This window comes from Neomonachus schauinslandi, chromosome 8, assembly GCF_002201575.2.
Source record: "Neomonachus schauinslandi chromosome 8, ASM220157v2, whole genome shotgun sequence".
Classification (NCBI taxonomy): Eukaryota; Metazoa; Chordata; class Mammalia; order Carnivora; family Phocidae; genus Neomonachus; species Neomonachus schauinslandi.
This window is the reverse complement of record NC_058410.1, coordinates 28361302-28388365: the sequence shown is the minus strand read 5'-3', so window position 1 is coordinate 28388365 and position 27064 is coordinate 28361302. Positions and strand designations below refer to the sequence as shown.

Genomic DNA, 27064 nt, shown 5'->3' with positions numbered 1-27064 from the left:
CATGAATCTCTACAAAGAGCAGGAGACCTCTGAAAAATTCTGTGCAGTCAAAGCTAGAATGATTTTTGATCTTCCAAATATGTTAGTTAAATGTCTTGGAAATAGATCGACTGGGCTGGATAGAGCTTAAATAAGAAAACTATTTCAGCTAAACTTATGACTATGAGTTAAGCTAAGCAAGAGTTGCAGTTGGGGTGAGCTTTCAAGTCATTTATTATATCTCTAGGACCTGGCATAGTCATGGGGTTCCTGGAACCTGGCAGGCATCTGGGGATCAGACTGGGTTCTAGATGCCAGGGTTATACCTTTGAGAAAAGCAAGACAAAATTCCCTACCTTTGCGCAGCTTACCTCTGCACATCCACTTGTAAGTACATATATGGTGGTAATATGTATCAATAAATTAACAAAAACAAAAAATACAGAAATTCATGGTCCCTCCCACATCCCATCCAAAAGAACAAACCTGTGTGATTACGATTCTTGAGGCATGATCATGAAATAGGAATGTTTCATGGTTCATTGCCCTTAAGGGATCGAGGATGTGCTATGATTTAATTGGGCAAGAGAAAATATTTCAGGCCTTCAAATAAAATAAATAGGAGAATGGAGATCTCATCTGGGACTTGTCTACTTAACGAAATAGGGTCAGCATACTTGGGCCATTTGTTCTGCTACAACGACAGATAAGTGATACAGCCTTTTAAAATACTCACATTGTCGCCTCTAAATATTTAGTCATAGGGTTTTCTCCAAAGTATTCATTTTAAAGAGAAGGAAATTGAGGTCAAAAGATGTTAAATGACTTGGCTGACACAATGCAATAAATTAGGATCACAGCACTGACTCGTGCTCTCCAGACCCCAGAGCCCAGACTCTTTCTAGTCACAACTTCCCCCTGTCACGTCTGGACCGAGGGAAAGGGGATGAACAATTATGATGGAATGCACAGGAGCCCGTTTTCATATGCTTTCCTAACACTCCAGACCTGAAGTCAGCTTGAAAGTGGCAAAAGCTGGAATTCTTACCAAATAAAGCTTGCACTAAAAACGGTGAAACTCATGCTCCACACAGCATGTCGTAGGTGAAATGCTCAAAGACGGGCAGAACTGAACAAAACACTGTTTTCATTCACTTCAAGCTGACGATCACCAGTGTCAACAATTTATGAGGTTAGAGATTCCTGGCAAGAGGCGCGTGCCATTAAAGGAAAAGAAATTAGCATGTGTGATATTTTACCTTCCATCTACTTTTTTCTTCTTTTTTTTTTATTAAAGATTTTATTTATTTATTTGTCAGAGAGAGAGAGAGGAAACACAAGCAGGGGGCAGTGGCAGGCCGAGGGAAAAGCAGACTACCCGCCGAGCAGGGAGCCCGATGAGAGACTCGATCCCAGGACCCTGGGATCATGATCTGAGCCGAAAGCAGATGCTCAACTGACTGAGCCACGCAGGCGTCCCAGCCATCTACTTTTTTAATGACTAAATTTGGTCATAATATTCAGTTCGAGTAGAAAATAGCTGATACGTCTAAAGCTCCCATGGATATCATAAAGAAAGAGAAGAAAACCAGTGTATTTATGATGCAAATACTTCAGGAGTTTTTGTCAAAACTAACTTGCCTTTGACCTAAATAGACAAGACTATTTTCATCTTCATCCAAAATTTTACTCTATCGTCTGTTAAAACTAACTCTTAAAATCTTGGATCCAGGCCCCTGACCAGACACTATCAATCACAGAACATATTGAAGATGTTAAAGTCCTATGACTGATTTACTGACACTTCTACCAGAAATTCTATGCTTAAAAAGAGTATTGTCCTTCCAAATGTTGTCCTGGGTAACACACCCTGTGTAGCCATCGCTCAAAATCTGTTTGGAGCCAGTCTTTGGGAAATGCCTTCAGAGCAGCTCACAGTCCTGGCAAGAGAATGGCTCAAATTGCTTGAAAGTCGCACCTCATTTGTGCCCAATCGTGGTATCACCCAGCTTGGTCACCCACTCATTCCTCAGATCTGGCGCTCGTGAGGCTACTTCCAGAAATCAAATCCATCCTTAAAGGAGAAATAGTTACTGTTGCTGAAGTAGTTTTCCAAAGACTCAGAGCCAAGTCTTGGGCAGGCTGATCTGTGACACATGCTGGGACAGAACTCACAGGAAGGGAGGAAATTCGGGGCTGGGCAGAGAGACCTGTGCACCAAGCTCCACGGTGTGGTCAGGAGTGTTCAGCAGGCCCCCCAGACAGGTGGTCCTGGGAGAGCCAAAGGCCCCGCGCCATCCCGCAAAGGGTTCAGGCCGTCAGTGGTTTCAGCCTGACCCCTCTGGCCAGGGAGGCCTGGCCTCACAAAAATCTTTCCCTCCAAACATGGGCCACACAGACTGACGGCAACGGCCCTTGGCTTCAGCAGCCTTGGTTTAAATCCCAGCTCAGAAATCTCCTAGCCATGTGAATTGGAGCCGTTAGTTTGCATTATTTCTCATGCTTTTGGATAAAGTCCGTTATAAATAATAGGTGTAGTTTTAACGAAATAAATTGACATCGAGTCTAAATTTAAATAAATAAATAAATTGACATCAAGTGTATCTTTTATCACATTTGTCAATGGAGGATGCAGAGTCTAAGAGTTACACCTGGGTTCGATCCAGCCCTTGCACTCAGTAGCCACTGACCTTAGACAAGCTACTGGAGTTCCATCAGCTCTGTTCTCTGCATCCGTGAAATGAAGATAAAAAGATCTTTTGAGGGGTGCCTGGGTGGCTCAGATGGTTAAGCGTCTGCCTTCGGCTCAGGTCATGGTCCCAGGGTCCTGGGATCTAGCCCCGCATCGGGTTCCCTGCTCGGCGGGAAGCCTGCTTCTCCCTCTCCTACTCCCCCTGCTTGTGTTCCCTCTCTCGCTGTGTCTCTCTCTGTTGAATAAATAAATAAAATATTTTTTTAAAAAAAAAAGATCTTTTGAATGGTGTGATTAAATGAGAAGGCCTATATAGCTAGCGTCATTCTTAACGCATCAAAGTTCCCATTAATTAACATCACATAATAACATAATAAATAACAAAGCGCTATGATCTTCGTTTGTATGTAGGAGGAAATGAATAACACCCAGGTTCTACCCTCAAGTCGTTCAAAAGAGCCCAGTGGAGTTGGGGAGAGACAGTCTGGGAAGCAATTATAACTACAATAAATCCATAAAGAGAAGTGCTGGTTCTGTGTGAACCAAAGTGGGAAATCCTGGAGGGGTTGGGTGGGTGGGGGAAGGAGAGTCAGAAAAGGCTTCTGAGGAAAATGCTCTTTAAACTATGTCTGGAAGGATGAGTAGTAACTCCCTTGTGGTGGAAGGACCAAATGTCAAGGTACAGAACTATGCCAGCATAGCGCTCTGGGGACCAGCAGCATCATGTTGCTTCTGGAAGTCAGATGAGGTGGTGATGATATCCGTTGGCAGGGGCTGGCTTGTCAGTCAAGAACTGAGACTCTGGAACTCCGAGTTTGAATCCTGGCTTAGCAGCTTGCTAGCAGTATGATCTTGGGTAAATACTTTACCTGCTCTTCCTCAGTTTCCCCATCTGTAAGAAGGGAGTATGACTAAATTAATACATGTAAGGTGCCTAGTGCAGTGACTAGCACAAATTTAGTTTTCAATGAGTTTAGCTAACGTGCTTTACCATCATTATTGACCAGAGCAGGATTAGAGAAGGGAGAAAACCTGGTCTGGCTTCCCGGGAAGAAGCATTTGCAGGAGCAGACACAGCACAGTCCCCCGAGCCAGCAGCTGGTAGGGCGAGGCTGAAAACCTGCCCATGAAGGGTGAACTCAAGGGTCCTTAATGCAGGGGCCAGGCAGAAACCTAGTCAAAAGCTGAAGAAATCACGTGGGACAGACAGTGCCATCCCCCTCAGGAGGGGAACCTCCTGAGCCACACCATAAACTCCATGCCCCAGTAGCTGGATCTGAAATCATGAATACCCCTCTCTGGATTAGCTCTTGACATAGCTTATCTCAACTGCAAGAGGATGTAGGACTAACACAGGAGGGAGGGAAAAAGAAGGCAGGACCATCTTTTAAACAATTACAATATTTCCATGTGTTAATTATGGTATACCTAATAAAAATTCCACCCCATTAATATACCAATCTTTACTGGAATAAAAGCCAAAACTGTAATCCTATTATGTATGATAAGCCTTGTGCTTTTCTCTAGTAGTGAAACAAATAACTGAACTCAAAGTGAAGAAATGACAAGAATCTCACTGCAATCTTTAAGTTTTACAATTAAGCAATACTATCTCCTGCTTTTATCATTGAATTTCGCAGAGTATTTATTATTTGTTGGAAAAAGTTGAATTAGCCTGATGACATGAGTAATCTCAAATCTATCAAAGACATGGCCATTTAGAATTCAGGCACATCCTTTAAAGAAATACTTGCTTTTGCAAGTAATACTAAATCTAACTTTGTTTGGTCTATAACTTAAAAAATTTGATATCCAAATGTGGTGATAGCAGTTTAACGTCAGCCTGCGTGCTCGCCGATGTTATGCTGCTTTCTTGTGGTGAATATGGAAAACTGCAGCCTGAAGGGTTTTTGTGGATTTTTTTGTTTGTTTTTCCTCTGAGTTTCTGGTTGCATTATCCTGCCTGACTTTACCTATCCTTGTACGAGATGCCTTAAATACTTTCTGGAATAAGGCAAAGTCTAAATAAATAAGTAAATAAATTTATAATATGGGTAGTGTTGCCTAGGGGTTAAAAACATGTGAAAACCATCTTCTTGGGTTCAAACACCAGCTCTGCCACTTCCGGGCTGTGAACACTATGGAGGGTTACTTAGGCTCTCTCTACACCTAGCTCCTCATCTGCAAAATGAGATAACTAGAGTACCCAGTGCCATTATGAGGATTAAATGAGTCAATATATGGAAAGCACCAAGAGCAGGAGCTGATCTATGGTAAGTGCCGCTAAAAATGAGAGCCACTGCCGTCACCGAGAAGGTAAATTACAGCCGACTCCCCAGTACAGTGTACCAGAAGTTCTCAGGGATCCACAGGCCACCTCCCCACTGTGTCCCACCCGAGACCTCATCTCCCAGGGAAGAATATTTAGCGCAGAGTACAGAAACAGAAATGGTAACTAAGTTGAGCTATGATGTCTCTTTCCGCTGCAGCAGGTAAGTCATAGAATGTTAGTATGTGTCTTGGACCTCTGGCACACTCCATTTAGCCTTCTCATTTTCCACTTGAGGAGCTCGGGGCCCAGACAAGTGATAAGGCGGTTCCCCTGGCACGTGTCCAGCACTCCTTCCATTGGTCCTCCAAGCAACAAGATGGAATAACTGCTTAATGTTTCTGAGCCCTTGTAAACAGAAGCAATTCCCATGAAAAGGCCAAAGCTGTGACTGACCAACCACAGGTCACCCACACAGAAACCTGGAGGACAGAAGGGCCACAGATCTTTGGAGACAGGCCATCCACCCCTCCTCAATGCAAACGTCTCCTTGGAAGTAAGTGTAAGCACTAGTCTGGCGGAAGGATGAGGGGGCGAAGAGCACGGAGAATTCCAGGCGAGCAGAACCAGCGGAGCCGGCTGTCATGGCCTGCAGGGAGGGTTCCGCACCCCTCTCGGAGCCCCTGGGTCCTGTAAGGGACTCGGTGCGCCCCTGGGATCTGTCTTAGAACTGACACGCCTCGGTGGAAATTGCCCTTGGCTGAAGAAGGCCGCTTGCTCAAGGCCCTGCCCCCTGTCCCAGCGGTTGGTCAATGTCAAAGTCTAAAGACGCAGCACCCTCGGATCCCCGGGGAGACAACTCTGAAGGGCTTCCCCAGCTTCGGCGCTCCTGTGGCATCTGCCGGGGCCCTCATGGAGGCGCATCGCCCCTTAGCTTCCCCTGCACCTGCTCCTGCCTCCTCCCTTGCAGGGTCTTAACACCCAGACGGGCTTCCTACGCATGAATCTCCATCTGAGTCTGCTTCCCGGAGAAGCCCCTTGCAACAGCCCTTTTCTGATACAAAAATCTTACACTTCATTCCCCTGCCCAGTATTGTTTCGTTTTCAGTTCGAATCAAATCCAATTGCATACTCAACGTCTCCAATCTAAGGAGGGTCTGTATTTAATATCCAGCAAAACTTGCTTTAAAATCCTCTTTCCTCATTGCTATCATATAAATGGTTGCATCTCCCCCAACCTAATTCCTATTTAAATTTCATAATTAGAGCACAAATATATTCTCATTGTAAAAGCAAGGCCCTTGGATATCCCCTCCCCATAAATGGTCCCATGCCACTGCTTTCGATTTGGGGCCCCCGGATGTTAGGGCACACCCTTAGGAAGCCTCTCCCCTCACTGCCCTGACACCCACCATTGTCCTCATAGGTATGTCTCAGCTAGTCAAGATTCTGAGCGTTAACTTCCTGTGGTCTCGGTTATAAAACCAACACTCGTTCTTCATTTCCCATATTAGAATCCTTCATCAAATAACCTTGCTCAAACACCTCAGTTTATAGGGATTAACTAGCAGCCAGTTGGGAAGAATGCAACTTGGATGAAAGCATCTGAGGAAGCAGGAGAGAGAGACTCTTCTAAGGCAAGTGGGAGAACATGTGTTTCAGAGTCAGAAAATTAAGCTAAGATTTCTAGAGCTTGTAAGAAGAGAGTTTCGGCATTCGTAGCTCGTTTAGGCAAGTTTAAGATATAACCAAACCATAACCAAATGATTTTATAAATAACATTTGGTATTAGATCGTGCGTGTACAGGCTCATGAAGGCCCACATGGAATCCCTAAGCTTCAGGAGCTCCACAGTCGCCAGGAGCCCGAGCATGGGCCCTTCAGGAGGCTTCGTAAAGAACTTCAGGGCATGTGGTCACATCTCCCAGGGCACCAGAAGTCATGCTTCTAAACAGAGGGGAGCCCAAGGCCAACTCAATCCCCATGAGTCATGGTGCTAAAATGAGCTTTGGGCAGGCAGGAAATTCATTCTAACATAGAACAGAAAAGCCCCCCATAAAATCAACTTGAAGTCTGTCAAGAAACGTACTTTACTTGGCAGAGGATGGTATCTTCCAAAACTCTCTCCTGGTTAAGGAGAGATTGTTCATTATACACCTTTGAATAAGGAACCTAACAAACTGAAAATGCAAGACTCCCTTGTAGGTTAAAAAGCAGTTATTTCAGATGGAGGAAACCTGTAATTACAAGGACAATGGAGGAGAAAAAGCAGGGTGGGGCGATATACAAGAGGGACAGGAACAACAGCAAGAACAGAGTTGATAACTGGATGAGAAGTATCAGAAAACTACACAGAAGGAATAATAGGCAGGTATCAAACTACACTGCTTCACGAGCTGTGTCATTATGAATGTTTGGGACTGCAAGTAGCAGAAAACCCAGAAGGCCTATGTTTCTTGTTTCTCTTTCTCGAACAGCAAGAAGTCCAAAATAGCTGTGGAGGGTATTGGCTCTGTGACGTCAGGGTTCACATCTCTGTGATCCAAAGCCTGTTCCTCGTGGTTCACAAGATGGCTGCCAGATGGCCACTCCTAACTGACAGGTGGCTGGGGAGAAAAAGGTTGGAAATAAAGGTGAGCCAAGCAACCGACTCTCTAGCACAGTAAGAAAACCATGGGCTATTCTGAAAGGGGAAGAGTCTGGCAAAACGGGTGGGTGCCGAGTCCATTCAAATGGAACCTAAGCTCCCCAGCTGTCGCAGAGGCTGAAGAATCTAGGGAACATGTAAATTTCCACATGACATTAGTATATGGGCGAAGAGGGAAAAATACCTAGTCCAACCCTATATGTGTTTCATCTGTATTACCCAAGGTACTCTCCCTATAGAACTCTTCAAAAAAAAAAGGTTCAAACTTATGAATCAGTAAGGAGAAAACATGAATTTGATTTGCTACAAAAAATAACCAAGTTCAAAAAGCACATTTATTTACATAAGTACAGAGAATAAATGTAAACAAGATCAAAGAAAATAAGACGATAGGCATTCATATTTACATAGAAGTAGGCAAAACTTACCAAGATTCTTTAAGTATTTCTACTTCTAATAATCAAAATCAGTTTCTAAGAATAATTCTTGATCACCTTGGGAAGGATTTTTAGGAGATTCAATCTATATGATTCAAACTTCAACCTTTTTTTTTTAAGATTTTATTTATTTGTCAGAGAGCGAGCGCACAAGAAGGGGGAGTGGCAGGCAGAGGGAGAAGCCGACTCCCCGCTGAGCAAGGAGCCCGATGCGGGGGCTCAATCCCAGGACCCTGGGACCATGACCTGAGCCGAAGGCAGGCGCTTAACTGACTGAGCCACCCAGGTGCCCCCAAACTTTAACAATTCTAATGAAAAAATGATACTTTATATTCTTTGAAAATCTCTAAGTCCCTGGAGGCCAAGTAAACCAGATCACTACCAATTTTTAAAAGACTCAAAAACTCTTAAATTAGGAATTCATAATTATTTTAAGAAATTGTTTTTTAGGGGTGCCTGGGTGGCTCAGTCGGTTAATCGTCTGCCTTCAACTCAGGTCATGATACCAGGGTCCTGGGATCAAGCCTCACAGTGGGCTCCCTGCTCTGTGGGGAGTCAGCTTCTCCTTCTCCCCCTGCCTGCCTGCCGCTCTGCCTACTTGTGCTCTCTCTCTGTGTCAAATAAATAAATAAAATCTTTAAAAAAAATTGTTTTTAAAAATCCAAATATACTATCATTTGCTGAGTACAATACATTAATTTCTTAATCCGTTAAAATGATTTCCGTTACCCTATTGTAAGACCCTATGAGACACATTAAGTCATTTACTACTTAGCTCTTAGGAAAATCATCCAAAGCGTGTATTCAGTTTTTAATAACACTAATATACGTGAAAAGAGAAATCCATACACCTATCATCAGTAGCCAATTAGCTGCTGGATCTTCCAAGAACAGAGACAGGTGTTCTTAAGAGTCCAGACTCTTCAGACCCCTGTACTAATAGATCGCAGTGCACACACTTCATTCAACTTCACTAATAGATGAGATCCTTGCAACACGTAGGGAAAGACATGGCACACTTCTGCAGTCTTTCCTTGCTGGTGTAGACTCAGCTCACGCTGTTCACGCCTCCGTCAACATCTCTTGTGTCAATTCTTCGTTTAGTTCGCGGTCCTGGCTCCGAAATGTGACGTCCAAACGGAAATAAAGCGAAAGGTTCACCCAGAAAGTATTCTCATGTAGAAGAATGTTAACGACCAAACGACCCCTTGACGTTTAATTCATCCAACAATCAATAGGGATCTGAGACTGGGCTGTGTGTCAGGCACCACGCCCAGAGCCGAGGACACAGAGCGAGCTGAGGGGCTCAGCTGCAGAGACTGGGCTCCCAGTCAACTACAGTTTGAGTCCCCGGGGGGCCAGCCCTAAGCTTGGTGCCTTAAAATAGATGAAAAGAGATGGTTCTTTCTCTAAGGCGCTGGTAGGTGGTTGGAGATAAAATGCTGACGAGTGAGCAGTGGAAGACAACCCAGTAATCCCTCATTTACCCACCATCACGGGGAAGTGTGTCCCACACAAGTGACTCGTAGCTAACTGAAGCTTTTCGGACTTCCTAAAATGTTCATAAACCAAGCTCCAGTCTCTGCTCTGCCAGTTAGATGTAGGGTTACTTCGGGGTTCTGAAGCGTGAGACAGGTAATGCTTTTTTTTTTTTTAAGATTTTATTTATTTGACAGAGAGAGAGGGAACACAAGCAGGGGGAGTGGGAGAGGGAGAAGCAGGCTTCCCGCGGAGCAGGGAGCCCGATGTGGGGCTCGATCCCAAGACCCTGGGATCATGACCTGAGGCGAAGGCTGATGCTTAACGACTGAGCCACCCAGGCGCCCAACACTGACTTATTTTTACATTTATTTATTTTTAGGAGATTGCTGTGAAGATCAAAAGGGGTGAGCAAAAAAGTACCCTGCAAGTTAAGACATTTCTACACAAATGTTAAACATTTATTTTTAGGACATTTGTGCTTTATGATTGTAATAATTCTAAAGTAAACTATACTTTTTTTGCCTTCTTAGAGTTAAGAATTTCCAGGGCCGACCTGATGAAGCTCCGCCACCGCGCACGCACGCACACTAACTCAGAGGCTACGCGCGCGCGGGCGGCCGGTGAGGGGCACGGCCGCTCCCGCCCGCTCTCCCCGCCCCCACCTCCGCTCTTCCTTCGCTCCGCCCCTTCCCCTGGCGCAGGCGCGGCTCCTCCGCGCTGGGCGCCTCTGGCAGACGCTTCCCTCCCTTCAGGTCCCCTCGCTCCCAGGGCTTACTCGTAGGTACTACTGCCTCGAGTAAGCCGTGGCGTGGGAAAAGCAAGCCCCAAACTAATGTCCGAATTAAAGAAAAGGGAATTCCAATAAGAAGCAATCTCCAGCAGCCCTCAGTTTGTTTCCTGAGATTAAGAATTCCTATCAGTGAGATCATATGGTCCATGTCTTTCTCTGATTGACTTATATAATAAAATTAAATTTTAAAAAAAAGAGGCAATCTCAAGGGTCAAGTGTTTTGAAATACAGGTATGTGTCCTTTTAAACAACCAAGAAGCATTATCACTGAAGATGATTATGATCCCAGTTGCCTTTTTAAAAGCACTGTTAACATTCTATTTAACTAAATAACCCACTCTTTATATTTGAGGAAAAATAGTGGGAGTCTTCATTTCACTCTGGGGAGGTTGAGTCTGTGCCTGTTCTCTGGTCTCTCCGAGTTTCGGACACCCCGCTCCAACCGCAGACAGCAACGGCAAGTTAGCACCTGGCAGGAGAAACCTTGACCAACTCACGCACAAGTATTTTTCAAACCAAGTGTTTTATTTCAAAAGACTTCACAGGAAGCTAAAAGCGAAAGGAACGTGTGAACGTGAACAGACACGTGAGAAACATGGGTGGTACTGGTGCACAAGCGCACGGCCCGTTGTGCGCAAGCGCTTCACGGGAGCCTGAAGGCGGCCACGGAAGCACAGCACACTTCGGGAAAATTAAAACATTAGCTTTACGTTATGATAGCTCACTCTTGAAGTTTCTGGGCTAGAAAATGGAGAAGATTCCCAAGACCTATTTTCTTTCTCAAAGGAATCATCTTCTTGGAAGGCAAACTTCTGCTTAAGTGCATGGGATATCAAAGACACTGGATCCCAATGTGAATCTTGTCTTTTCCTCTTATGAATGGGTCTACCTCCAGGTGACCTATTAAAAAAAAAAAAACTTTTTTGAATTAAAGGTTTGTGCAATTTAAGCTCCTTGTTGACAAACGTACCAGAAATATAAGCATAATACATTACAATCTAATTATTCTTCAAGAGGTTGAATATTTTTGCCAAAGAACGGAATCTGGAAGGCACAATGAATTAGGAATCAGAAAACCAAGAAACCGTGTGAGTGGGGCTCCACCACAATCTTGTTGTGACCTGAGAGTATCAAATATCTCACTGTACTGAAGATCTTTTTTTTTTTTAAAGATTTTATTTTTATTTATTTGAGAGAGAGAGAATGAGAGACAGAGAGCAGGAGAGGGAGGAGGGTCAGAGGGAGAAGCAGACTCCCTGCCCAGCAGGAAGCCCGATGCGGGACTCGATCCAGGGACTCCAGGATCATGACCTGAGCCGAAGGCAGTCGCTTAACCAACTGAGCCGCCCAGGTTCCCTGTACTGAAGATCTTTATTTTTTTTTTTAAGATTTTATTTGTTTATTTGACAGAGGGAGATTGGGAGGGGGAGTGGGAGAGGGATAAGCAGGCTTCCCGCAGAGCAGGGAGCCCAGTGTGGGGCTCCATCCCTGGACCCTGGGATCACGACCCCAGCCGAAGGCAGACGCTTAACGACTGAGCCACCCAGGCGCCCCTGAAGATCTTTATTTATTTAATTTTCTAATTTTCCAGTGGAAAATTTAAAGAAATATTTAAGAACTTTTAAGGGGACTATCAAATTCATGAAAAGAAAACCATTAGGCCAATCGTTCATTCAGTCTTCACTTAATGCCTACTATTATAACCAGGCTCCATTTTATGCTTTGAGGGTAGAGCCATATTCCCCATGGAACATTCTGGTGACAGGAAATCATCAATGAACAAGTGAGGTCACTGCAGATAGCAATGCATGCTATGAATAAAATTAAGTAGGTAATGTGACAGTGACTGGGACAACAGCACCTTAGATGAGATGACCAGGAAAAGCTTCTTTAAGGAGATGGCATCTCTCTATAAGACTCTGAGTCAGTGTTAGTGTGAACATCCAGTGGATGCATCAGGAAGGAGCTTGGCATGTGTGAGAAAAAAGAAAAACAGGTACAGCTGGAGTGCAGAGAGTGACATGGGAAATAGGTCATGAGGTCAGAGACAGAAGCAAGGGCTGGATTCTGGGGGCACTTAGAGGACACAGCAAGGTGTCTGGATTATATTCTAAGCATGACGGAAAACCACCAAAGGGTTTTAAGCAGGGAATGGCCAGATCGAACTCCAAGTTTTATTTTATTTTTTTGTTTTTAAAGATTTTATTTTTAAGTAATCTCTACACTCAGCATGGGGATCGAACTTACAACCCCAAGATCAAGAGTCACATGCTCCACCAACTGAGCCAGCCAAACACCCCTGGACTTCAATTTTTAAAGGATCACCCTGATTACTATATGGAGAAAAGATAAGGAGGCAAGAACGGAGAGAGACCAGTTAGGAAACTTGCAGAAGTCCAAGCTAGAGATGGTGACTTAGATTGGGGGTAGCAGTTAGATCATGAGGGTACACACATTTGAGCTGTATGCTGACAGAAAGGAAATGGGAAGGAAAGGAAAAGGATGATTCTAGATGTCTGGACTGAACAGACAACTGGGTGATGGTGTTGCTATTTACTGAGATGCAAAAGACCTGGGGCAGAACAGGTTTTCAAGGTGGATGAAGTGGACAGGTAGGAAGGAAAAGTTCTGTTTTGGACATGTGAAGCCTGAGACACATGTGAGACAGGCAAATGATATCAGGCAGGCATGGGGTGCAGAGGAGAGAAATCAGGGATAGAAAAATAAATATGAAGGCCATTAGCATATCCCTGGTATACACAGCCATAGGACTCAGTGAGATCACCAAAGGAAACAATGTGGATATAGAAAGAAGGGGACTGAGGTCTGGGCCTTGCACATGCCAACATGTAGACACCAGGCCCAGAAGGAAGAGTAAGCAAAGGAATAAGGAATGGACGGTGAAGTAAGAGGAAAACCAAGTGTGATTTCCTTGAAGCCAAAGGTAGAAAGTGTTCCCGGGAGGAGGGAACCACAGATCATATCAAATACTGCCATGATATCAGGTAGGAGGAACAATAAGAATTGACCATTGTATTTAGCAAGAGAGTCACTGGTGACCTTGATAAAGAGCAGTTTTCAGTGGAGTGATGGGGACAGAGACCATAGGACAGTGGGTAGAAGAAGGAAGTGAGAAATGCAAACAAACTATTGACAACAAGAATTTATACCAGAAAGAGGAGCAGAGAAACAATAATGCCGGGGACATACGTGTTTTGAAGACAGGAAACACTCAGGTGTGAGGAGAATAAAGTAGAGAAGGAAAATTTGATGATGTAGAAGACAGAAGGGATAATTTTAAGTAAAATCCTTGAGATGAGAGAGAAGGGGAACCAGTAACCCAGCAGACAGCATGGACATGAACAATGACACTTCATTCACAGTAACAAGATAGAAGGCAGAGAACATGAACAGTGACTGTAAATGTAAAGATGGGGGAAGTCTCATCTGATTCTGCAGTAATGTATAATGCCAGGTTAGTTGTAGAAAACAGACTAGGGGTAGAGGGGAGAGTCTCCTGCCTCCTTGCTGTGTCTCCAGTGATGGTAACAGTTGGAGTCACCATCTGCCAGACTGGGCCCAGTGATACCAGTCAGCCCTCTTGCTGGAACAAGTGTGCCCATCTATCCACAACATTCTTCTCTGTACCAGGTGCCTCACACAAGGATCAAATCATAACCTGGTTAATAATGAAATGATGTAGGGGCTTTCCTAACACTATTATATAGAAAATATATTTATTTTCTCACAAAAAAAAACCTCATTGAGGGATTTCCAGATGAACATGGCAGATCTCTGTGAAATCCTACTAAAATGACAGTAAAGAAATGAAAAGGACGTATACCCACAAAGACAAAGAAATTATGAGAGAGTGGGTAAGAACAGCAACAAAACATTGAAATCTGGAAAGCTAATGAAAGCAAAGAGGTGGGGGATGAGCTGCCTTCCTGAAAACAGGGACTGAGGAAAAGTCTACATACTGAATGAAATGTAAACTCAAGATTGAGTCCACAAGTGCCCAGCATAAGAAATTTAAAAAGGAACTCTCCAGGGCATGGCATCATGAAATTTCCAAACACCAGGACTAAAGAGAAGATCTTAAATGCTTCGAGAATAAAGAAACAGGTTTCATACATGGTGCCAGGAATGAGAATGACATGAGCTTCTGAACAAGAACACTGGAAGCTAGAAATCAATGGAACGATGTCTTCAAAATTCTGCAGAAAAATGATTTTCTGCCACTGTATACCCAGCCAAACTAGCAATGAACTGAGAATAAAATAGTAACATTTTCAGATATGCAAGGTCTTAAAATAATCTCCCTTTTTATAGATCCTTTCTCAGGAAGGTATGGGAAGATAGGACACCCCAGAAATGGGTGAGGCAACACAAGAGAGAGGGTAGAGAATGCCCATGATGATGGCCAAGGAAATCCTCAGCATGGCCATAATGCAGAAGGCTTGCGGGAACCAGAGATTGGAACAGGACAGAGGCCTCCTACCAGGGAATTTATTTTAAAAAGAAAAAGAGAAAGAAACTCAGAGAGATATTAACTGCAATAGAAAATAAAATTATTCAACAAACAAAATGTAATCGTAGCATAGGAAATGGCTTACTTGTGAATGTTTACTGTTATAAGGATGTAAATTCTGATTACTGATTTAAGTAAAAACTAAGGATTTAATTATATTGGGAAGATGAAACAAGAGGTGTATCTGTGTGTATGTGTTAGAGGATAGGATGGCTGGGAGAACATACACTCCTGAGTTTTAACAAAGGGAAATAAATACAGTTAAAGTATCAAGAAATAGCAAAAGAAGTATGTTGTTTCAAAAATACAGATAAGAGGGGCACCTGGGTGGCTCAGTTGGTTAAGCGTCTGCCTACAGTTCAGGTTATGATCCCAGAGTCCTGAGATTGAGCCACGCATCGGGCCCCCTGCTCTCCGGAGAGCCTGCTTCTCCCTCTCCCTCTACCTGTTGCTCTGCCCACTTGTGCTCTCTATTTCTCTGTCAAATAAATAAATAAAATCTTAAAAAAAAAAAATACAGATAAGACACTAGAAGAGTAAAAAAAAAATGGAAAATGATTTTTTCTGGGAGAGGTGTCCAATTGGAGTAAAGAGGAATGAGCGAGAAGACTGGTCTGTGCGTACTTTGATAAATACAATAAATTATTAAAACATCATTAATAGAACTTGGTTCATTTCTCAAGTTATGGTAACATACCGTTCAATAGCACGAAGCTTAACCTTATTCATGTCCTTTAGAACATCCAACATGTTTGGAACATCCTGGTTTTTTGAATGACTGTAATTGGTCTTACTATCACCTGGGTGCTGTTTTTTCATTTCATTTGCTGAATTATCTGAGTCACACATATTATTAGATGCTGGCTGTGTGAGAGGAGAACATGCAGGCTGTGGAGAAAGAAGTTGAGGGGGCAGTGGAGGAGGAGGAGGAGGGTGAGGGTGGGGTGGGAAAAGCACTGAACTTGAAAATGGATCTGGTTGGGCACTCAGTTCAGCAGTCCCTGGTGACGGTCTTTGTCCCACACTGCTAGGCTCGTCATTCAAGTCAAAGAAGCCTAAAAACAAAGTACTCTTTTGAAAAATCATGCAAAATTCTCTCCAACATAACACATAACACTAATTAGAACTGAAACAGGAACAATTTCTGTAATGTTACTAAAATAATGATAGGGTGGCCAGGGAAGAGAAGCAATCCCATCTGCTTAGTAATTTTTGTAACAGTCAAACCAAAGAATAAATTTATTTTTAATCCAATTAGGATTGTCTGTGTAGGCCTTTAAAGGGAGGAAGGGTGAGAATGCATTTTAAAAAGAAAAAGTGCTTTTTCAGTAATTAACATACGATCTGAATGTCATCCTCTATTTTAAAAAAGCTAAAACATAATAAACAATTTGTAGTTAAACACTCAAACTGGTATATTCTCTTTATGATGACACTGTAGAAACAAACTATTTTCTAGGCAAGAGCCTAGGATGGGTACTGAGTACTTAATTTTCACAACAGATTTGCTCCCAAAAGACTGTGTTCTTAAGATGACTGCTAAAAAAAAATATGTGTATATCTCACTTTAATTGCTATTATTTATTAATATGTATTATATATTTATATATATTATAAATATACAATATGAACATTTCATGTATAATGAATTATACATGTGTGTATATGAATGTGTAGAGATACACGTATGTATTACGTGTGTGTGTTGTTTAAAACAAGTCACATCTCTAAACATTTAGAAAAAGATCATCTGGAACACATTATTCAACCTGAATTTGGTGGAACGATAGCAGCAATAACTTCAAGCTACAAATGCAAGCTCTTCTTTCAAATTAATACATCCTTCCTCATAAATTTGTGCTTTTCTGAAGAGGTAGAAAAGCTTCCTGAGAAAACAGGCTTTTTAATTCAAAAACACAATCTTCAGCAGTATAGCTGGAACCAAAGCCATCCCCCTCACCACAAATGTGTCTTAACTTACTCTAAATAAACACCACGCATAGTAATTGCACAACCCCAACATCCTAGATTTACTGAACGTCACTCACAGGCTGCGCTCGCAACGGACACTATCATTGGGCAGCGCGCCCACCAAACTGCTAGCCCCGCCCCGTCGGGCTGAAACAACCCCCCACCCCCACCCCCCTCACCCGCATGCGCACTGGCTCTCGCTCTCGGTTCCTGCCTTCCCACGATCGCAGCAATCTGGGTACGGAGAAAAGTCAGCTCCTCTTCGAGGGCAGCTATCTTTTTAAATGCTGCTTCACCTACAGGCCCGTCACTTTTCATTCGTTTATTCTGTCTGACAGCAGGTGACAATGGATTCCAAACTGGTTGCAAAGTATGGAAAAATTCCATTTTCTCCTCTTCTTCATGTTTGCATATACTGTTTCTGTGGGTAGAAGGAAAAAGTGGACAATGACAGTGAGAGAGAGGGAGAGAGAAAGAGAAACGGAGGGAAATTTTCCAAGAGCAATAAATTCTTTCAGTTAAAGAGGAATAAAGGCACAGAAACAAAAATTGGAGAAGCTCTCTTTATCCCGTGATTGTCTCTAGACTGGCTAAGGACAAGCACAACATCTTGTGTAACTTTGTATTCTCAATATCTAGAACACAACGGCTATAGGTAACCATAAGTGGTAAGTGAATGAAGGAACGAATCTTGCTCTGAGACTGTAAAACAAAAATAATTATCCTGTAACTGTTCTACCTATTAGGTTTAAACACAGTACAAACTGATTTATTTAGAAATGAAGTTGATTTACTTAGAAATTCTACGTATTCTGAATATAAGGTATTGAAAGGCCTTATATTCAGTATTATGTTAGGGGTAAGTTTGTGGTATTCTAACTTTTTTTAAGTAGATAAACCAGTTTGATACATAATAAATTTAGCCGTAATATTTGAATAATTGACCCTTATTGTGCTGATAGCCTATATCTGATATTACTAACACATAAGTTAGTCCTCTCAAGCAGTAACACATCCTAATTTTGAAATATATTTAACATCATTGCCTGGTACACAGTAAATGCTATATACCTTTTGGTTAAATATATAAATATATAAAAGATTTAGTGTAGGAAACAGCTTTCTCCTAAAAATGGACATACTGATTCTGACATCCTTTTAAAATTACTCCTTCCTAAGCCTGCATTAAGAGAAATGGGAAATAAAAATGAGAGACACCTAGTCATCCTTATTAGGAAGATATTAGTAAGACGCACAGTAGTAGAGACAGACAAAAGGCTCAATTAGTATGATCAAACTTCAACACGTGCAAGAATTCAGATTACAGCCCATATCCCATTTTCCACAGTAAGTATATAAAATTACCGAAATCTGAGATAACTGGCTTCTTCATCATTTGCCACACACAAAGTATCAGCAAAAGATGGAACTACAGATCCACAGTTACCAGAGTCTACAGAGTTCAACAGCGGGATTAACTAAAGGAAAAAAAGGCAAAAAAAAAAAGTCAGAGCACTGCAGGGGTTGGGGGCAGGGGTGAAATTACATAAATTAAAAATCCAGGAGTGAAAAGGAAAAAGAATGATCAAAACCAAACATGCACCTGTTAGATGTGGTATATATATACAATGGAATATTATGCAGCCATCAAAAGGAATGAGATCTTGCCATTTGCAACGACGTGGATGGAACTGGAGGGTGTTATGTTGAGCGAAATAAGTCAAACAGAGAAAGACATGTATCATATGACCTCACTGATATGAGGAATTCTTAATCGCAGGAAACAAACTGAGGGTTGCTGGAGTGGGGGGTGGGGTGGGAGGGATGGGGTGACTGGGTGATAGACACTGGGGAGGGTATGTGCTCTGGTAAGCGCTGTGAATTGTGCAAGACTGTTGAATCTCAGGTCTGTACCTCTGAAACAAATAATGCAATATATGTTAAGAAAAAAAAAGAAGAAGAAGAAGGTAGCAGGAGGGGAAGAATGAAGGGGGGGAAATTGGAGGGGTAGACGAACCATGAGAGACGATGGACTCTGAAAAACAAACTGAGGGTGCTAGAGGGGAGGGGGGTGGGAGGATGGGTTAGCCTGGTGATGGGTATTGAGGAGGGCACATTCTGCATGGAGCACTGGGTGTTATGCACAAACAATGAATCATGGAACACTACATCTAAAACTAATGATGTAATGTATGGGGATTACATAATAAAAATTATAAAAAAAAAAAACAAAAACATGCACCTGTTAGCAAGAAACAATACTGAGGAAAATGTTATTCTAAAGTCTAAACATGTAGCAGTATTCTCTACCCTGGTTAATGTCATCTATCATAAAACACAAACCAGAAGAATAAAACAAGCTATTCAGGTATTGCTTTGTACCTGCCCAACTCTGAATGTAATACTTAAAGAAGTAAATACAAAAACATACAAGAAATGACTTGTTTCCAAGAATAAGCTAAAGGTTTTTGGCTTGCAGGAAACATTTCTTCTTCTTTTGTTCTACTCTGTCTCTAGTACCTAAGATTATTTTATACATAGTACTTAAACAATGCCTGTTGACTGACTTACCTCAAAATTAGGCCTGGGACAAGGTTCTAGAGGAAGAATTTTCCCAATAATACGAACAATACTCCGAGCTGATCCATAGTCTTTATTTTCTCTAATCTGCAAAACCTGTTTATACATAGAGTGTTGTTTTTAAGAAGTACTCTGTTAAAGCCTGTTTATATACTTTGAAGAAAAGCAGATGTAAATGCACTAACACTTATTTTGAAAAAGATAATACAGAATGGCATACTCAAAGTATTTTCTTCAAAGAATTAAACTTTAGTCATATATGAATAAAGGATGGGAGTTAACCTATATAATATTCCAGGAAGAAAGGTCTTTTAAGAAAGCACCACAAATTCATGTTTGTTCTATTTCTGATAATGGCAATATACCTTTGGGAACTTTATTCAGAAAAACTGCCTCCCCTCTTCCCAGCTAAACATATCTTTTGGCCCAATCAAAAATTGACAGTTTCAGTTTCTCAAGCATGAGGCAGTACAGAGTAAACTCCTGTAATTCCCTTTAAAGGTGAGATCCTTTTCAGGGTAATAAATTAATCTGGCACTAGATGATTTAAGAATTCTTTACTTAGAGTGCAATATATCTACTAGAAGTCAGTTTTTAAAAAGAGGATAGAAATGAAATGTGCTACTGTAATTCAAATACCACCTTGTCTTTTGCCTTGGGCCTTCCAGACTGGTATAAACTATTCCCACAGGAACCTTCCCCAAAACATGACATAACATTTCTGCTCTTGGCAGAGATTTCAACACAAAGAAAGCACTTCCTCTCTTTAAAAAGCATTAAAACTTGGACTTTTCATTTTTCCTCAGATCCCATAACAAGGACAAATTTTATTACAAGCATCAGATATAGGTAGCATCCTATCAGCATCTTCTTGGAAGTATCCAATAAGCAGATGGATATACAGTCCTAGAACTCAGGAAAAAACATCTGGGATTTAGATGGATTTGGGAATCATCAGCAGACACAATACATGATAGGTAAAAATCGAAGCCATTTGACTAGTTGAGAAAAACGGGCTAGAGAGTAAGATCCGGAAGCCATTGGCACACAGAATGCCATCCCTCTGCTTTTAAGTCGTAAGGGTTCTGAACGTATCCAATCATATCCAAACACCTGACTCTAAGATTAAATACTAATTCCACCAACCAGCCTCACAATCTTCCATCAGTTCTGCTAGCTCAGTCTCCATAACGTCCTCCATGAATTCTGTATTCATTGTCCACTCACCCTTAAAGATTCTCTGCCACTTGGCCCTGTTCTGTTTATCCAACTGAATTACCCACTCACTATTCATTAACAAGGACATAAGCTCTTCTGGGTTAAGCGATTTTCCCCTTCGTTTCAAAGACAAGCCAATATTATCCTAACTGCCAAGCACTTACCCATGTGCCCAGTGGGCCTGGCTCTAACTCGAGCCCTGGAACCAGCTGTTTTCACCTCTCTTCTAATGCCAGATTCACATTCCTCTACACATTTGATTCTCTCTGCTCTCAGGAGCTTCCTAGGCTCTGAATTCCTAAACTAGTTCTAAGGAGTACCATACAATAGGACACCTAACTACATATAACTTTATTTCATTTGCAGTTTTCTCTTTGCTCCATTAGATTGTGAAGTCTTTGCAGGCAAAGACAAGTTTGTGTTGCTTTTCAATCCTACAGCATAGTAGTTCTTAACCATAGGTATACTAGAATCACCTTGGAAGGTGGTTTCCAAGAGAAATAAAACACAAACCACATATGTAAAATAAATTTTCTAGTAGCTACATCTGAAAAGGTAGAAAAAGGTGAAATAATTTTCTTAGTATATTTTATTTAACTCAATATGTATATATTATCATTTCAACATGTAATCAATATTTTTAAAATAATGGCATTATTTTATATTCTTCTTTTCATACTAAGTCTTCAAAATCCATTGTATATTTCACACCTATGGTAGATCTCAATTCAGACATTTCAAGTGCTTGAAGATGACATCTGGCCAGTGGCTACCATATATATTGACTAGCACAGCCTGAAGTATACAGATCCTGGACCTATTAACACTAGAATTTCCTCCAGCCTGAGCAATTATACTTAAAGTGTTCTATAGATCACTCATATGCACACTCTTCCTAAGAACCACAGGCCTGGAGGTTTTGCTACAGTGAGGGCTACTCACTGTACATAAATAGCCACCCAACTCTTGGTTAACTTGGACGGTACCTTCATGTCTTACTCTGCAAGTTCCATCCTGACAAACTCCTGTTCTTCTCTCTCATCCCTTCACTGCCATTGACCATCTTCACCATTCTGATGCTTTCCCCTCCTTTTTCTATTCCTCATCCAGCACCCTCATTTTGACTTTACTGATTTGACTTTCCTACCAAGCAGAGAATTTCAATAGTTTCAGTGATAGGCTGAATAAACTACCCCAACTACTCTTCGCTGGAGAAAAGAAACCACAAAACAACAATATTCAGAAAGACTACAAATCCACGCTGACTTCAGCTGAGTATTCTGCACAGGTATTCTGCAACCCCTTCAGAACATGTTTTGTTCTCTATCATGTTGCCCAAAGCAATCACCAATCTCTGAAATCTCCAATGCCACCATTTCTATTACCTGCCAGTAGCCTTGACTTTACTCTTAACTGAGAAAACTGAGAACTCCATGGTGACATACCTCAATTTTCATTTCTCTCCATTCAAAACCTCTCCACCCTCTCTCACTTTTATCCTCCTCGACTGTCCATCTTTTTTCCAAGGCTTATTTATTTATATTCCTTTTCCAACTACCTTCTCCAGGGCACTGCTCATTTCATTTGAATCTTTTTTCCTGTCTATGAGGTTCTTCCCCAATGCTTGCAAACATGAAATATCTCTAATATTGGAAAGAAAACAAAATTTCAATTTGATGGTCACTCTTGATCTCTTTTCACAAACTTTTCAAACGAAGGTGCCGATGCCATCTCCTTTCTTCAGTCATTCTTCAAAATACAAGGCAGCTGCTGCTCTCCACCTACAGAAACCCCTAAAGGCATCAATAATCTAATGAAAAGCAAATCTTCAACTATTACTCAAGTTGCCATTATCTTTGATCCCACTATTTCTGAAATTCAAAATGCATCAATAATATCCAACAACTTCCATTATGTCAAAATCCATGAATTCAAATATCAAAATAATACAGATAACCTCAAATCTGAATCTCTTTTTCCTACATTCTTTTTTTTTTTTTTTTAAGATTTTATTTATTTTTTTGACCAGAGAGATACAGCAAGAGAGGGAACACAAGCAGGGGGGGTGGGAGAGGGAGAAGCAGGCTTCCTGCCGAGCAGGGAGCCCGATGTGGGGCTCAATCCCAGGACCCTGGGATCATGACCTGAGCCGAAGGCAAACGCTTAACGACTGAGCCACCCAGGCACCCCCTTTTCCTACATTCTAGAACCATTTAACTATCTGCAGGATATTTGTATTTATATAATCAAACAGCACATCTGGCTCACCTTAGCTCCCTACTCAAACTAGTTACTCATACTGAATTGCCCATTTATAATATTTATAATATAACAATTGCCTATTTATAATTTATAACCACTCTTCAACTTACTTTTGTTTAAAATCTTGAAAGTATCCTTGACTATTATTCTCTTCTAATTCACAACAAATAGCAACAATTTGCCCATTCTGTAAACTCAACTATTCTTTCTTATATTCAATCTTGTATTATAGTCTGTATGTTTCTTATTCCTCATACTATATTTTAAGCATCATGAATACAAGAACCATGTATTGCTACTCTATATCACCTGCAGAACCAAGCATATTGTCTTAGATGTAGTAATGCTCCAGAAGTAGAGAAAATTGGATTTGCTTATAATTCGCAGACCCAAGTCATCCTCTCTCAAGATGTATGCTGAATTTGAGCTATAACTTGCATTATATATCCAAATACCAAACTTAAGTTACCTTAAATAAAACCACTAGCTAATTAAAAATATATTTTATCTATGAAAGTCATATCCATATTTTGCTGCATTTGCTTCTTTTGCTGGCATTTTACCTATCCCGTAAATAGGTTACTAATAATCTTATCCTTTTTTTTTTTTTTTTTTTTAAGTAAACGCTACCTCCAACTTGGGGCTCAGACTCACAACCTGGAGATCAAGAGTGGCATACTCTACCAACTAAGCCAGCAGGTGTCCCTAATCTTATCCCCTTTTTAACTCAAACTACCAAAGGAATACTATTGCAAACTCATCTTTGTTACACCTTAAAAGAAGTAACAATTTCACCTTAAATGTTTACATACAGATCATTTTCAAAATAAGACCCAACAACAAATACAACAGGTTCATTCAAATCCATTAAAAGACATTTACCTGGTCTATGGGAACACCAAAATATTCCAGCATTTCTCTTAAGATATTCAGTATGAGTGACATTGATGAAACAAATACATAAGCGAATTCAAGGAAACATTATCAGTTTCTTGATACCTTCTGGAAAAATAATTTAGAAAATATTACTCTTGACAAAAAACAAACAAACAAAAAAACAAAAAACGAATGCACAAAACTGTATTAAGTAACCTGGAGAAATCCTTTCGTTTCACATTACACCATCAACTAATTTCTTTTGGCCAGCAGTATTTTGAAGGAAGTCAAAGAGAAAGAGAGGAATGGAGAAGTGGGGATGGGCTGGTAAAGGAAACTTCCATTTATCAGTTAAGTTGCATTAAAAGTTCATAGGATGTTTAAGTCTTCATTGATAAATATCAACCAACAATGGATTGGACACTTGGCAGGAAAGCCTTTAGGTTAGTTCCGACAGCGAAGTCTCCGCTCTCCTGAAAGCTCTGGGCTGAGGAGATGGATGAGTTCAGATCACCCTTGAAAGAAAGTAGGCAGGGGGCCGACACAAGGCTTTAGCAAATGAACAGCAGCTCTTTCTCACAAACGAATCGGGGTACCATCCATCCTCCTCATTTTAAAGATAAGGAATATGAACTCCAGATATACGACGTGACGTAGTCACCCAACTAGTGAGTAACAGACCGAGACTAGCGCCCTGTCGTGTCACTCGCTTTGGCCGCAAGCCTCCTCAGAGGCTCTCCTAACCCAGCATGGTCGCCTTGCTCACCCTCCTCCGAAGTCGAGCCTCCGAGCAACCACCGGAACATCAAGCTGCCTCGAATCCGCAGTCTGCGAAGCTCTTAGTGCACACGTCCTGGTACAAGAGCGCTCGGACGTCCACCCGTATTGGCCCGCGCACCTCAGTTTGCAGGCCACAGACAGTAACGACACCTCCCACCGACCCGGGGCTGGGCACTGGAACCCCCTCGCTTAGCCCGGGTACCTCCGCAGGAGGCGCACTCTCATCTCGCCTCTCCCCCGCACCTTGCAGCTCGCCCCCAGGACTGGCGCAACTTCCGCGTTCCTGGACGAAAATCAAATTCCGCGGGCCAAGCCCGTGCCCGATCTCATTGGACAAGGCTAAAGACCGCTGCTTGTGATTGGCTGCGGAATGCCGTCGTTAGTTACGGTTATTTGGCGCGCCGACTAGGATTTTTCCTCCTCCTTCTTCTAGGGGGCGGACCTCCCGCGAGGCAGCCAATAGAAGCCTATAGACAGCTGGTGGGCGGGGCGGGGGCGCGCGGAGATGGTGACGCACGTGCAAGACCTGTCTTTAGGTTCCTCCAGGCTAAACTTCTGGTGCCTACAGCCGGGCGTTTTGGAGCCATTATGGGTTTTGAGACAGGCCCGCGATCCAGAGTTCGTGCCAGTTCGCAGAGAAAGTGTGTCGTCCCCTACACCCAGACCCTAAGCGGGGCCGCTCTCCCAGGTACTCTTGCCGTGGAGTCGCTATTTATTGTTTGACCATTTCATTCAGCGAACATCTATTATATGCTTATGGGACTCGCAGAAGCTAAACACAGTCCTGGAGGGATGTGTAGCTGTGCAGTACTTACAAGGTTCACTAACCAAACGCTTCTGGTTATCTGGGCTACCAGATATGGGCCCGACGTTAACCTGGCCTAAACGAGAATGCTTAAGTGAGGACTAAGTCATATCAGGTGATACCCCAGTTTTTTTTTAAATTCTGATCTGGAATTACTGGCTTCATAAGAGACAGCAGCTTCCTTTTTTTCGTATTTCAGGTAAGGATGCGCTGGAGTGACATGACCAAGGTCAACTGTGCCCGGTGCTAACTTAAAACATTAAAAAAAAAAATGGGGATATTTTTCTCTATGGCCCACATTTATTCAATACGGAAAAGTCTGTTAATGTGCCAGGCACTATTCCAAGCCATAGGGAACACAATAACGGGCAAGACCGGTAAGGTCCTTGCCGTGCTGGAGATTACATTCTAGTGGAGATGTTTTTTGTTATTTTTTGTTTTTGTGGGGCTTTTTTGGTTAAAGATTTTATTTATTTCACAGACAGAGAGGGAACACAAGCAGTGGGAGTGGGAGAGGGAGAGGGAGAAGCAGGCTTCCCGCTGAGCAGGGAGCCAGATGCGGGGCTCCATCCCAGGACGCTGGGATCATGACCCGAGCCGAAGGCAAACGCGTAGCGACTAAGCCACCCAGGCGCCCCGAGATTTTTTTTTTAATAGCATCTCTCTCCACTCTTATTTTTCTTTTTAGCACTTATCACCATGTACATTCTTGCTCCTCCTATCGCCAAACTAGAATGTAAACTCCAGAACAGGTACTTTGTTTTGACCCATGCTGTTTCTGTAGTGCCTTAGAAGGCTGCCTAGTATATGGGGGGCGCGGGCCTGTCAGTGGAGTTTGCAACCCTTCATCTCAGGAGGGGTCATGAGTTGGCGAACTTAAAAAAAAATGAAATAAACACTTAGCGTGCCTAGTACATACAACGGGAAATCAATACTTGTTGACTAAAATAACTGGATATGGGATGAGAGGGAATGAACAACAGAAATGACTTGCAATTAAGTAACTGGCAGACTATCCCAACAGTCCAAACTAGACGATGAAAGTAGGGGCAGGAGAGGGCTGTTGGACAATGTAGAAGTAGAAGGCAAACAGATCAACCCTACATGGAATCAGTAATTCACAATTTTCTCAAGTTCCTTGTCTTTTCCTTTTGTGGATCTTGTAACCTCCTCCCTTTCCAGTCTGATATCAAACAGCATCTAATAGGGCCACAACAACACTTCCCTTGAGAACATTACAAGTTACCAGCACTAAAGCTGCCTTCACCCTTCACTATTAATAGAGCTTCACATTCAATTCTGATTTAGGTAGCAAGCAAGATGGGCCCAGGTCAAATGCTACACCCTCCATGAATGCTTTGCTAACAACTTAACCCTAACATTCTTCAAAGAGCTTTCCTCCATTTTATGTTTTCTAAGCCTTCATACATATTCCATCTTGATAACCTTTAGTGAGATTTGACATTACTATTTTCCACTTGCTCCCATTTACGTGAAATTACTTCTTTTGCCATTTAGAATGATGCAGGATTCAGGAAAGCTTAATTTTAGTTACCTTTTCTGTTGTTTTTGAGTAGCATTCAGCAATATGGTGGCTTGCTTTGTAAGATCGTCCTGGTTGTGTTCCCTTCCCCCAGTTTGACCCAGGCCCTACTATTGTCTCTACCCTGTTTAGTGATTCCACTTTCAGTACTTTCTCCTCAGTATGGGGGTCCTGTCCTTAAAAGGGAGTTTTGTCTTGACAG

General features: G+C 42.1%; 1 protein-coding gene across 1 annotated transcript; it reads right to left on the bottom strand.

Annotated features, from left to right (window-relative positions):
* Positions 1 to 10844: 10844 nt before the first annotated feature.
* On the bottom strand, positions 10845 to 23919 carry MTFR2 (mitochondrial fission regulator 2). The gene is made up of 6 exons (XM_021693461.1): positions 23741 to 23919; positions 19370 to 19474; positions 18164 to 18276; positions 16978 to 17219; positions 15525 to 15882; positions 10845 to 11196 (listed from the first exon to the last, which is right to left on the bottom strand). Exons 1-6 carry the CDS (start codon positions 23801 to 23803, stop codon positions 10989 to 10991), a joined length of 1089 nt encoding a protein of 362 aa, XP_021549136.1. The 5' UTR covers positions 23804 to 23919; the 3' UTR covers positions 10845 to 10988.
* Between the last annotated feature and the right edge of the window lie 3145 nt (positions 23920 to 27064).